This window comes from Salvelinus alpinus, chromosome 7 (genome assembly GCF_045679555.1).
Source record: "Salvelinus alpinus chromosome 7, SLU_Salpinus.1, whole genome shotgun sequence".
Classification (NCBI taxonomy): Eukaryota; Metazoa; Chordata; class Actinopteri; order Salmoniformes; family Salmonidae; genus Salvelinus; species Salvelinus alpinus.
Genome location: NC_092092.1, coordinates 59,390,737 through 59,404,870, shown reverse-complemented (window position 1 = coordinate 59,404,870; position 14,134 = coordinate 59,390,737). Strand labels below are relative to the sequence as shown.

General features: G+C 46.9%; 1 protein-coding gene across 1 annotated transcript in view; it reads right to left on the bottom strand.

Annotated features, from left to right (window-relative positions):
- Positions 1–14,134, bottom strand: part of LOC139581361 (testican-1-like) — a 493,855-nt gene that overhangs the window by 279,278 nt on the left and 200,443 nt on the right. Inside the window, exon 3 of the mRNA XM_071411024.1 lies at positions 1,790–1,835. Within this exon, the coding sequence (XP_071267125.1) occupies positions 1,790–1,835 (46 nt within the window). The remainder of the gene's footprint in view (positions 1–1,789; positions 1,836–14,134) is intronic.

Genomic DNA, 14,134 nt, shown 5'->3' with positions numbered 1-14,134 from the left:
ACCTAGCGGAACCAGAGGAGATAGAGGGTGGTAACCTAGCGGAACCAGAGGAGATAGAGGGTGGTAACCTAGCGGAACCAGAGGAGATAGAGGGTGGTAACCTAGCGGAACCAGAGGAGATAGAGGGTGGTAACCTAGCGGAACCAGAGGAGATAGAGGGTGGTAACCTAGCGGAACCAGAGGAGATAGAGGGTGGTAACCTAGCGGACCCAGAGGAGATAGAGGGTGGTAACCTAGCGGAACCAGAGGAGATAGAGGGTGGTAACCTAGCGGAACCAGAGGAGATAGAGGGTGGTAACCTAGCGGAACCCGAGGAGACAGAGGGTGGTAACCTAGCGGAACCAGAGGAGACAGAGGGTGGTAACCTAGCGGAACCAGAGGAGATAGAGGGTGGTAACCTAGCAGAACCAGAGGAGATAGAGGGTGGTAACCTAGCGGAACCAGAGGAGATAGAGGGTGGTAACCTAGCGGAACCAGAGGAGTTAGAGGGTGGTAACCTAGCGGAACCAGAGGAGATAGAGGGTGGTAACCTAGCGGAACCAGAGGAGATAGAGGGTGGTAACCTAGCGGAACCAGAGGAGATAGAGGGTGGTAACCTAGCGGAACCAGAGAAGATAGAGGGTGGTAACCTAGCGGAACCAGAGAAGATAGAGGGTGGTAACCTAGCGGAACCAGAGGAGATAGAGGGTGGTAACCTAGCGGAACCAGAGGAGATAGAGGGTGGTAACCTAGCGGAACCAGAGGAGATAGAGGGTGGTAACCTAGCGGAACCAGAGGAGATAGAGGGTGGTAACCTAGCGGAACCAGAGGAGATAGAGGGTGGTAACCTAGCGGAACCAGAGAAGATAGAGGGTGGTAACCTAGCGGAACCAGAGGAGATAGAGGGTGGTAACCTAGCGGAACCAGAGGAGATAGAGGGTGGTAACCTAGCGGAACCAGAGGAGATAGAGGGTGGTAACCTAGCGGAACCAGAGGAGATAGAGGGTGGTAACCTAGCGGAACCAGAGGAGATAGAGGGTGGTAACCTAGCGGAACCAGAGGAGATAGAGGGTGGTAACCTAGCGGACCCAGAGGAGATAGAGGGTGGTAACCTAGCGGAACCAGAGGAGATAGAGGGTGGTAACCTAGCGGAACCAGAGGAGATAGAGGGTGGTAACCTAGCGGAACCAGAGGAGACAGAGGGTGGTAACCTAGCGGAACCAGAGGAGACAGAGGGTGGTAACCTAGCGGAACCAGAGGAGATAGAGGGTGGTAACCTAGCAGAACCAGAGGAGATAGAGGGTGGTAACCTAGCGGAACCAGAGGAGATAGAGGGTGGTAACCTAGCGGAACCAGAGGAGTTAGAGGGTGGTAACCTAGCGGAACCAGAGGAGATAGAGGGTGGTAACCTAGCGGAACCAGAGGAGATAGAGGGTGGTAACCTAGCGGAACCAGAGGAGATAGAGGGTGGTAACCTAGCGGAACCAGAGGAGACAGAGGGTGGTAACCTAGCGGAACCAGAGGAGATAGAGGGTGGTAACCTAGCGGAACCAGAGGAGATAGAGGGTGGTAACCTAGCGGAACCAGAGGAGTGGCTGTGGTGAAGACATTCATGAAGTTACACAAGTGGTGTTTAGAGTGAGGAAGAAATTCACGCCATCTGCCTCCATCCCTGCTCCCATCTATCCCCATAGCAACCTTCCCATCTAACCATCCCACACACACACACCTGTATGCCCCCCCCCCCCCCCCCCCACACACACACACAAACACGTCTCACACACACACACATCATAGTGTCTGGTCTTACCTTGGTCGATTGGCTTGGCAGGACCCCAGCTTTTGAAGTAGTCATCCTGAGAGAAAAGCACAGGAGAGAAAGGGTTTACTATACACACACTGACAACTTGACAGAAACAGATAAGAAAACGGTCACACAGTCCGTAACAAATCCATATAAGTATGTTAATCCAGCTTATGCCACAGAGTTTGACATTCCAAACACTGGTCTTCCTCAGTGCAGAAACAAACTCTCTGTGGCCTCGACTCCCGACCCATCGTCCCAGACAGACAGTGCATGTGAGTTTAGAGAAACAGGCTCAAAGAGCGGGAGATTGATCCGCTCTCATGATTATCTCTCTGTCACAGGCGACAGATCAGTCGGATTGAGATGCAAATATCACGGGGAATTAGTCCCAGATTAAACTATTTACAACCAGACCTCCCCTTCAAAACCAACAGCCTATTCCCCCCACGTCTTCGCTAATTATATCTGTACAAGCACAAATGTTAGAAGTTTAATACTCATTAGATGAGGGCTTTTTTGCTCGGAGCATGTTTTTTTATTTTTTGCTGAGGACAAAGTGATATGTAATTGCTTTAAAATGGCTGCATAATGAACGAACAACATGTTGGTGGTATGAGCTATTGGTCTGAGTTGAATTAGTGCATAACAGTAAAGTGTTTTTCATGGTATCATTAGGAGGTAGGCAAACAGATGCGGCATTGAGAGAGAAAGAGGTAGAGGTAGAGAGAGAAAGCAAGAGAGAGTGAGAGATACAGAAGGAGAGAGCCTGAGATACAGAGGGAGAGAGAGAGAGAGAGAGATACAAAAAGAGAGGGAGAGAGAGAGGAGGATAGAGAGAGAGAGAGAGAGAGAGAGAGAGAGAGAGAGAGAGACAGAGGCTGTGTCAGATCCAATAAAGCCACAGGCAGAAAGAAGATAAAACAATGGGGAGGTAGTTAGAGGAATAAAGGTAAGGACTAGCAGATAGACAGACACTCTTACCAGCAGGGCCGGCTCTAGCCTTTTGGAGGCCCTAAGCAAGATTTGGTGGGGCCCCCACCTCCCCCATCATGGGGCAAAACATTTTAATGGCCCCCCTCTTGACCCCAGAGAGAAGTTTTAAAGCTAATTTCCTGCTATTCTACACATTTTTCCATGAGTTATGCCATGTTAATATGATATCTCAGTGAGAATGGTTAACAAAATCAATGGGAGCCCCCTGAAGGTTAGGGCCCTGGGCATGTGCCCTATGTGCCCGGTCAGTAATCAGGCCATGATTACTGTCGATAGTTGGCTAGACTAACTACCAATCTAAAAATTGTTAGCTGACCTGGCTAATTGAGTGACTTTCAGTGACTGACATAACAAGAGAAAAACTGATGAATGATGCACAAACAAATGTCTGAATTGCACCTGGTGTATTCTACTATTCACCCTCTCAATAGTAAGTTAAGACCCCGACTGAATTCTGAGTCCCCCCACACACACATCTTTTTTAAAGAAAATGTTTACAGGTTGGGGCCCCCCTAGCAGCCGGGTGCCCTAAGCAACTGCTTATGTTGCTTATGCCTGGAGCCAGCTCTGCTTACCAGGCTCTGTTTAACTAGATTATGACTGTTCATAAGGACCTGCTCAATCAAGACAATCAGTCAATGCATTTACAGGACTTGCCCTCTACTACTGACCTGCCATATAGTCTGTTCTACATTGGTTTTGGCACTGGTTTTTGCTTTTCAGTTATCAATCATTCCTCAGTGCCATTTGGGTCTACTGTGTATAACGTTCTCTTGCAGATGTCGAGTTTACAGCCCCCCTGGGTGACTATCTCACCATCTCACACCAGCCCAAAGCTCGCCTGGCATTAGCCGATACAGAAATACAGCCAATGAAAATGCAGAAGTTCAATCCAATCAACCTCACCACCTTCACTTCCTGTCAGAACACGGTTGTCCGGACGATGGAGTGATGGGTCAACACGTCTTGGAAGGTAGGAGGGGAGCGAGGAGCGAGCTCCAAATCAATCCAAATCAACACACCTCCTGATGTTTCCAAAGAGAGGGAACGAGACCATATGAAGCAGGGAAACAGAGATGTTTTTGAGAAGTTCTGTACAGTAGAGTACATTATTAATCTGTTCTAAGTCTAATTTTCCTACCGTTTCTTATGAGATACATTCAGCAACAACAACGTCACTATCAGTAAGTCTTTGGGAGAGTAGTTAGGATGTGTCCTCAGATCTAAGCTCTAGACCGGTGGTCACCAACCGGTCGATCGCGAAGCCTTGCGTTCCTATTTTTAAATGAATTTCGTGCTTTTGGCAGTAGGCGCACTTGATTCAGCAGCCCTAGCTGCCCTAAAATGTTCCCATTTTGAACCTTTTCCTGTGTCTGAAGGTAAAACTCTGCCTACCCAGCAGGCCCAAAGAGCAAATCAAGTGCAGCTATTGGCCTACCAAAAAAACTCCCTTGCAACTTGAGTTTCGCCATCAGCTGGAAGACCGGGTCCCCTTTTCTCAGCGGAGGGAAGGAGGGCTGCGGGACAGTGGCTCTGGTGAGAGGCAGCCTAACCACTGCTCCCTCCCTCCCCTCAGACTGACCATCAGATGCAGGTCATCCGTCCTGTAAAAAAATAAGCTAATTATTATGCTCACTTAGCTGTGCCTCAAGTAATACAACAAATGATCTATTACCAGTGTGATCATATACCTACATTGGCCAATAGCAAGCATAGCCAATATGCAGTGATGACGTATTGGGCCTATAGCCTACTGCACAAACCTCATTGCTACAGTACCGTTTTTAATTGGTTAATGTTGCATAGGCTTAAGCAGTTTTTTTCTTCTTCTTCTCAGTTTTGTCTCAGCGCTGCAACTCCCCAACGGGATCGGGAGGCAAAGGTCGAGTCATGCGTCCTCCGAAACATGACCCGCGCTTCTTAACACCCGCCCGCTTAACTAGCCGCACCAATGTGTCAGAGGAAACACAGTTCAACTGATGAGTGAGGTCAGCCTGCAGGCGCCCGGCCTGCCACAAGGAGTCACTAGAGCACGATGAGCCAAGTAAAGCACCCCGAGCCAGACCGTCCCCAAACCCTAACCCGGACGACGCTGGGCCAGTTGTGCGCCACCCTTTGTGACTCCCAATCATGGCCAGTTGTGATACAGCCCGGAATCGAACCCGGGTCTGTAGTGACGCCTGTAGCTCTGCGATGCCGTGTCTTTAGACCACTGCACCACTCTGGAGGCCCAAGGCTGACGTTTTTTAAGCCATGTTTATAAAAAAACCTGAGCAGTAGATCTCGTCTTGCATTTTCACCCAGAAAGTGATCTTGACTAAGAAAAGTTTGGTGACCACTAGTCTAGACAAACACTGTACATATACGCTGAGGGTACAAAACATTAGGAATGCCTTCCCAATACTGAGCTGCACCCCCTTTTGCTCTCAGAACAGCCTAAATTTGTTGAGGCATGGACTCTACAAGGTGTCAAAAGAGTTCCACGGGGATGCTGGCCAATGTTCACTCCAATGCTTCCCACAGTTGTGTCAAGTTGGCTGGATGTCCTTTGGGTGGTGGACCATTCCTGATACACACGGGAAACTGTTGAGCGTGAAAAACCCAGCAGCGCTGCAGTTCTTGACACAAACCGGTGCACCGACTACCACACTTCAAAGGCACTTAAATATGTTGTCTTTCCCATTCACCTTCTAAATGGCACACATACACAATCCATGTCTCAAGGCTTAAAATTCCTTCTTTAACCTGTCTCCTCCCCTTCGTCGACACTGATTGAAGTGGATTTAACAACTGACCTCAATAAAGGATCATAGCTTTCACCTGGTCAGTCTGTGTCATGGAAAGAGCCGATGCTCTTAATGTTTTGTATACTCAATGTAGTATATAGTCTGTAGCAGAGCTGATTGGGAGTGGTGAAGAAAAGAAGGAATCAAACCCTGTCAGAGCTCAAATAACAAACAGCTCCATATCCCACTGGGAAGGCAAAAACATTTCTCTCAGCTCTTAACTATCAAATTCTCTCTCTCTCTCTCTCTCTCTCTCTCTCTCTCGCTCTCGCAGTGCATGCTGGGTGTTTTTGGAGGTTGAGTGTTTGGTGTGGAAAGCTCTATCCTAACTAACTTTCTTGATTCTTTTCTTTACATGTTATTTTCTATGGTGGAGGGTTAATGCAATATTTGTTTTTAGCGGTATCCAAAGTTTTTTTTCAAAGTTAGGGTGGAAGAGGACAGAGAAACTTTCCTGGGGTTTGGAAGGTGTAGTGTGCGCAATGGCTTCTCAGCCTAGCGCGGAGGAGACGCTGTCGATACAGCATGGATTCAGGTGTGTTCCTGAGAACGGAGTTAAGGTGGAGGAGGTTCTGCTCGCGGTCGGTGAACAGGTAGGAGCTGAATTTATACATTCTGCTTCTAGAATGAACAAAGCTGTGGTTGTGTTCATGAAAAGGGCTAATTTGGTTGGTAGGCTAATTGCTAGCGGAATATTTGTAAGGGATGTGTTGGTGTCAATTTCACCTCTCTCTACCCCTTCAACAAGAGTTGTAGTGGCAAATTTGCCTCCGTTTATTACGGATGATCAAATTAGGAAAGAGCTGAGTCGTTTTGGTAAGTTTGCTAGCGGTTTCCGTGTACTGTCAGCAGGGTTTCAGGCAGATGCCGTTAAACACGTTGTTTCGTTCCGGAGGCAAGTGTTTATGTTTCTGAACAACAATGAGCAACAGCTAAATGTGCATTTTAAAGTGAGACATGGGGAGGGGCTCTATGCAGGTTTTGCCAGCACAGATAGTCTACGGTGTTTTGAATGTGGGAATTTGGGGCACAAGAGCTTTGCGTGCCCACATAAAGGCCGTAGACAAGGTGAGGGTACAAGCGCCAGTGGGGGAAATCGAGGTCAAAGTGCAGGGGGTAAAGAGATGCAGACAGCAGAGGCTGGGCCTAGTCAGTCTAGAGATGGTGGTGTAGATGAGGCTGGGCCTAGTCAGGCTAGAGATGGTGGAGTAGCTGAAGCTGAGTTTAGTCAGGCTAGAGATGGTGGGGAAGCAGAGGCTGGGTCTAGTCAGGCTAGAGATGGTGGGGTAGCTGAGGCTGGGCCTAGTTATGCTATGGAGGGTGGTGTAGAGGGTGCTGGGTCTAGGCAGGCTATGGATGGTGGTATAGCAGAGGCTGAGTCTAGTCAGGCTATGGATGGTGGGGTAGCTGAGGCTGGCCCTAGTCATGCTATGGAGGGTGGTGTAGATGATGCTGGGCCTAGTCATGCTATGGAGGGTGGTGTAGATGATACTGGGTCTAGTCAGGTTATTCTAGTGGATGAGGAGAGTATAGTGGGGAAGTGTAAGAGATTAGGGGGGGAGGAGGAGGGTGTCAAGCGGAAAAGGAAAAAGGGTGTGGACAAAGGCACCATGGAAATGTTGCCTGTTGCTGTGGGTGAGGCCCTAACCAGAGAGAAAGGGCAGGTGGTCAGGGTGGGAGATAGAGAAGAGGAGGAAAGTGAGTCTGAAGAAGAGGATGAGGAGTTATTTTTTTCAGACTCCTCTTCAATTGGCCCGGAGCTGACAGCCAGTCAACCAGAGGGGTCTAAGTACACGTTGAGAGAACTGACAAGGTTCCTGAATGAGACTAAGGGGAAAAAAGTTAATCTTGAGGCTTTTTTTCTCGATCCTAGAAAGTTTGTAAGATCAGTACAACATGCTATGAAAAATGAGGGGCATGGTGTCCTCTCACCCAGGAAACGGTTTAGGTTGAGGAAGTGGGTCACAACAGTGCGTAAAGGCCTACCTTCAGACACTGTTTAAATGTTTAATTTCTTTCTGACACTGGGGCTTTTTGAGCTTTGCTATTGGTCTATTTCTCTGCTGGCTTTTCTCCCACTTCTTATGGAGATTCTTCGGGTAGGATCGCTCAATATAAATGGCGCCAGAGATGCGGGAAAGAGGAGTGTGTTGGGTGAATATGTAAAACTAAAAAAAGTACGCGTGTTGTTTCTCAGGAGACACATAGTGATGTGGTGAATGAAGTAGATTGGGGGCTCTGGTGGAAAGGGGCAAGTTTGTTGAGACATGGGACAAATATTAGTGCAGGGGTGGCAGTCCTTTTTGCACCGGGTCTGTCTGTAAAAATGTGCTCCTCAAAGGAGGTGTGTAGGGGTAGGTTGCTTGTTGTTAAAGCAGAAATTAACAACATGGGTTTTGTCTTTATAAATGTGTATGCGCCTAACACAGGGAGAGAAAGAGGGGTTCTATTTGGGAGTCTTAGACAGGAACTCTCACAAGTAGCACCTGAGGAGACGCTGGTGATCGGAGGTGACTGGAACTGTACAATGGATTTTTACAAAAGACAGAAATGGGGAAGAGCCTCATTCAGTGTCAGTGGGAGTGTTAAGGGACATCATTAAGCAGTTTGACCTAGTGGATGTTTGGAGAACTAAACATCCAAACACAAGACAGTATACATGGGTGAATGTTTTTGGGGCTAGGGTGAGTGCAGCTCGACTTGATCGTTTTTACATGTCCAGGAATCAGAGCAATAGGCTGCTGGGCGCTACCATTCTCCCAGTGGGGTTTTTGGATCACCACATAACCATGACTCAGCTGTCTATTTCACCAGGGCCCCGGCAGGCATCTTATTGGAAGTTCAATGTAAAGCTCTTACAAGATGCCACTTTTTGCTCAGGTTTCCAGACTTTTTGGGAAAGGTGGGGGCAGCGAAGAGAGGAGTATGAGTCTCTGAGTCAATGGTGGGATGTGGGGAAAGTGCAAATTCGGCTTTTCTGTCAACAGTACACAGCTCTCTCATCCTCAGAGGCTAGGAGAGTATTGGAGGAACTAGAGCGGTGTATTAGTGAGATGGAGGTAGAGATGGTGGGGCAAGGCAATGTAGGCCTCCAGGCTAATTTAGCTGAATTACGTAGGGACCTGGGCAGTTTTTTCCAGGTTAAAGCAAAGGGAGCACTTGTAAGAGCTAGGTTCTCCATGCTCAAGGAGATGGATGCTCCCAGCTCCTTCTTCTTTGGTTTGGAAAGACAGAGCAGTGAAGCCAAGGGTATGCATTGTCTACAGCTGTCTGATGGGCGGGTGACCTCTGTGGTGGGGGAGATGCGGGAGCGGACTGTGGAGTTTTATACTGAGTTGTATAGGGCAGAAATGTGTGATCCTATGTGTGCTCAGGTCTTGTTCGCAGGACTCCCTAAGCTCTCTCGGGCACAGAGGGATGAAATGGACATTCCTCTGTTGTCACATGAACTGGCAGAGGCCATAACCCAGATGTCCCCCGGTCGTGCACCGGGGGTCGATGGACTTCCAGTGGAGTTTTACAAAAAATTCTGGGGAACAATTGGACAGGATTTCTTTTGCGTGTTGCGTGAATGCGTCGGGGTAGGAGAGTTGCCGATGAGCTGCCGTCGGGCGGCTCTGACTCTCCTGCCCAAAAAAGGGGACTTGTGTGAACTTAAGAACTGGAGGCCTGTGGCATTACTCTGTGCGGACTACAAGATTTTTGCCAAGGTCCTCTCTAACAGACTGAAGTCCCATCTGGACTCTATAATACACAAGGACCAGACATATTGTGTACCGGGACGCTCAATCACGGACAACTTGTTCTTGATTAGGGACATGTTGGACTTGTCGAGAGGTTCTAATGTGAACTTTGGACTGGTCTCTTTAGATCAAGAGAAGGCTTTTGATAGAGTGGATCATGAGTATCTGTTTAATGTGATGTCTGTGTTTGGGTTTGGGAAGAGTTTTGTGACCTGTGTGAAGCTGTTGTATGCTGGGGCGTCATGTATGGTTAAGGTGGGAGGGGGGCTCAGTAGGCCAGTCTGGGTGAGACGGGGCATTAGACAAGGATGCCCTCTATCTGGGCAGCTATACACACTAGCCATTGAGCCTTTTTTAGGACTGCTACGCAGGAGACTGCAGGGAGTGTGCTGGACAGGCATGGATGTGGTGACAGGAATAGCAGTCTCAGCATATGCAGATGATGTTATCTGTGATGGTCAGGGATGGGCAAGATATGCAGGAACTAGAGACCAGTCTGAAGGTGTACGAGGGAGCTTCATCAGCTAAGGTAAACTGGGGAAAGAGCAAAGCTCTGTTATGTGGGGCATGGGGGGATAGGGCTCCTCCTCTGCGTCCAGGGGGTTTGCAGTGGGGTTGTGAAGGGCTTAAAGTGTTGGGGGTGTACCTGGGCTCGGAGAGGTGGGTCAGGAAGAACTGGGAGGGGCTGTCACAGGCAGTGGTGTCAAGACTGGCCAGGTGGAGGTGGCTCCTGTCCCAAATGTCATATAGAAGGAGGGTGCTGATAATTAACAACCTGGTGGCATCTTCCTTGTGGCATAAACTGGCTGTCCTCAACCCCCCCGCCGGTCTGCTTGCAGACCTACAACGCAAGCTGGTGGATTTATTTTGGTCGGGACATCACTGGCTGAAGGCAGCAGTGTTGTACATGACCGTCCACGAAGGAGGACAGGGCCTGGTGGAACTGGAGAGCAGGATGGCTGTTTTCCGGCTAAAGGCGGTGCAGAGACTGCTGTACCATACTGATGTTGGCTGGAGGGAACCAGCATGCGCGCTGCTGAGGAGAGCTGGCGGATTAGGGTTGGACCGGCAGCTGTTCCTCATGAAGCTGGAGAGGCTGAGTACAGCAGGTCTCTCAGAGTTTTACTCTGCGGTGCTGAGGACCTGGCAGCTATTAAGGCCCACACGAGAAGGGGGTTTGGAGCCTGGGCAGTGGGTGTGGGAGGAGCCTATTTTCCACAACCCAGCCATCCCTTTGAGATCGGTTCAGTCTGCCACCCTGCAGAGGCAACTGATGGCAGCGGGTTTACAAAGGCTGGGTGACCTACGACTGCTGGGAGAGGAGGGGTGGAAAACCCCGGAGGTCTTGCCGCAACAAACAGGAATAACGTCTCTTAGGCTGCTGGAGAGATTCCTGGAGGAGGTCCAGGAGGCACTGTCTGAGCCGGTAAGGGGGGTGTTTGAGAGGCCAAAGGGAGAGGGGCCACCAATGTTTCCGCCACTGCAGGTGACGGCAGAGACTGGAGACTGGCAAGGGGGTCTGGAGGACTTGTTAGATTTTAACACTCCGATTCTGGGGGAGTTTGAGGGGGTGGGAGGTAAAGCCCTCTACAACCTCTGCGTTAAGGTGAGGAACATTAGGAGCCTAACAGGAGTGAAGGCACATCAGTGGCAGGGGGTATGTGGGGAGGAGAGTATGGTGGGTTTTAGATGGAGGGGGCTCTACAAACCCCCAGTACCAAAGAGGTCAGGGGACCTCCAGTGGAGGGTTCTTCATGGAGCCCTGGCCACTAACAGCTGGTTGGCACGGGTTGATCCGGGAATTGGGCAGGGGTGTCCTTTCTGTCAAATGAAAGAAACTGTGATTCATGTGTTTTCTGTGTGCACCAGGTTAATGCCATTAATGTCTCTGTTGGAATGTCTGTGTGAGAGGTTGGGGGTGGTTTTTGCTGTTGGGATGTTTATAATGGGATACAGGTATTCGAGTAAGGAGAAAGCAAAATGTGTTTTGTTGAATTTTCTGTTTGCTCAGGCAAAGTTAGCTATTTGGCTAACAAGGAGAAACAGGGTCAAAGGTGGGGGGATAACAGACCCTTTACTACTGTTTAACCTTTTGTCAATAGGGGGAGCTGTTAGCATTATTTTTTTTTTTACATTTCCAAATTAAACTGCCTCGTACTCAATTCTTGATCGTACAATATGCATATTATTGTTATTATTGGATAGAAAACAGTCTATAGTTTCTATAGGAGTTGAAATTTTGTCTCTGAGTGGTACAGAACAATTTCTACAGCACTTTTCATGACAGGGTTCAGATTTCAGAAATTTTTACCTCTGATCTGGGGTCTGTTTATAAGGCCACAGTGAATGCTATGAAGAAACCGACACTACCTACGTCTTCCTCTGGGTGTCTGTACGTCATCACGTTTTCAATGAACTCTATGGGACGTTCACAGCCATTATAAATGACAAAAATGTACAGAGACCCCTCTTTCTCAACGTGCGCCTCAAGCGTGAAGGCCATCGGACCTGCCTCGTTCCAAATCGTTTTCTAACCAGCAGTATTTCTCCGGTCATGTTTTCAGTCGTTATAGTTGTTAAAAACATCATAAGGTAGTGAATTTTAACCGTTTTATAGCAATTTATATCCGTTTAGTGCGATTCTGAGGAATTTATTTGTTGTGCACTTTCTAGCTTTGGGAACGTTTCGCGGTCTCGGTCGTTGTTAGTGGACATTTCGAAGGACAGAGGACATCTATCGACCAAAAGACGTTTATAACATAGAAAGGATACATTGCCCAAGAATATGATGGAAGATCAGCTCAAAGTAAGCAATATTTAATATGATAAACCGTGTTTCTGTCGAAATATTTTAAACGCATACATCGCCATTTTGTTTGGTATAGCTTCACTTGGCCAACCCTGTATTGAAAAGTAAGGATAATTTTAAAAATGTAAATCAGCGGTTGCATTAAGAACTAATTTGTCTTTCGATTCCTGTCAACCCTGTATTTTTTAGTCAAGTATATGATTAGCTTTTAATTAAACTAGATCACTCTGATAGATGACGTCAGACATATTGAGGCTTGATTTCCTAGTATTTTCATTGTGTAACCACGGTTTTGTATGGCTAAATATGCACCTTTTCGAACAAACTGTATATGTATGTTGTAAAATGATGTTACAGGAGTGTCATCGGAAGAATTCTGAGAAGGTTAGTGAAAAAATTAATATCTTTTGGCGGTGGTTACGTTATAGCGCTCTTTGGCTGGAATCGATGCTCTGGTAACGTTGGAACATGTAGTATGCTAACTTATCGATTTATTGTGTTTTCGCTGAAAAACGCTTAGAAAATCTGAAATATGGTCTGAAATCACAAGAACTGGGTCTTTCCATTGCTATGCTTTGTCTATTTTTATGAAATGTTTTATGATGAGTAAATTGGTCATACACGTTGCTCTATCTAGTAATTCTAGTGGATTTGTGATGGTCGGTGCAATTGTAAACTGTGATTTCTACCTGAAATATGCACTTTTTTCTAACAAAAACTATCCTATACCATGAATATGTTATCAGACTGTAATCTGATGGTTTTTTTTATAGGTTATTGGCTATCAATATCTTAGTTGAGCCGAATTGGTGATAGCACCTGAAGGAGTAAGAAACTGATGGAGTTAGAATAGTGGTGTATTTTGCTAACGTGTTTAGCTAATAGATTTACATATTTTGTCTTCCCTGTAAAACATTTTAAAAATCTGAAATGGTGGCTTTATTCACAAGATCTGTATCTTTCATCTGGTGTCTTGGACTTGTGATTTAATGATATTTAGATGCTACTATCTACTTCTGAAGCTATGCTATCTATGCTAATCAGTGTGTGGGGGGTGGGGGGTGCTCCCGGATCCGGGTTTCTGAGGCAGTAAAAGTTAATGGGATGGTCTCTGCGCGCCTTAGGGTTGAGTTTGAGTTCTATAAAATGATAAACTGGGGAAGATGCTGGGGAAGATGTTTTGGATATACGGTTGTAGGAGAGGGTATTGTTTTTTTGTATGGTGATGGTGGTTTGTATCATGTGGTAGATGGAAAGGTGAGTATGGTACATGTATGCAGTACAGGATACATTTTGGTTTTTTATTTTAGGGAGGGGTGAGTTTTAAATGAAATGAGAATGTTTCAGTAAAGAAAGACAAAAAGTCTAAAGTCTTTCTTTCTTTCTTTCTTTCTTTCTTTCTTCCTTCCTTGACATTAGACGTAAAGAACTCAGCATGGTCCCAGCAGCAGATCACTCTGAAGACCAAACAAGGGCAGAAAATGATATAAACCGCTGAGAAGCCAAAATTTTCTCTCACAAAAACTCTCATTCCTACTGACTGTGTGGGGGAGAGAGGGAAATGAGTAGAGATAAACCCATGAGGAGAACACCAGAGAAGAGAAACAGACCTACAAGTTCAAGGTGGGAAGGACGACACAGGAAATGACCAAATAAAAGAGGGATGAGACTGAAGGATGGAGAAAGGGAATGTAATTGAGAGAGAGAACGGGAGATTTAAAGAGAGAGTATGGACAGGAAAAAGAAAGGGCATAGACCGAGAGAGCGCGAGATAGTAATAGTGAAGGTGTAAACTTGGCAGTAGAAAACCTAAACAGTATATTTGACCTCTCAGCTTCCCAATCAAATCTAAACATTTAAAGCAGACAACCTAAGAAAATTAACAAAAAATGGATTGATGAAAAATGCAAAAACCTAAAGAAATTGAGAAACCTATCCAACCGAAAACATAGAGACCCAGCAAACCTGAGCCTATGACTTCATTATGGTGAATCACTAAAACAATACAGAAATACAC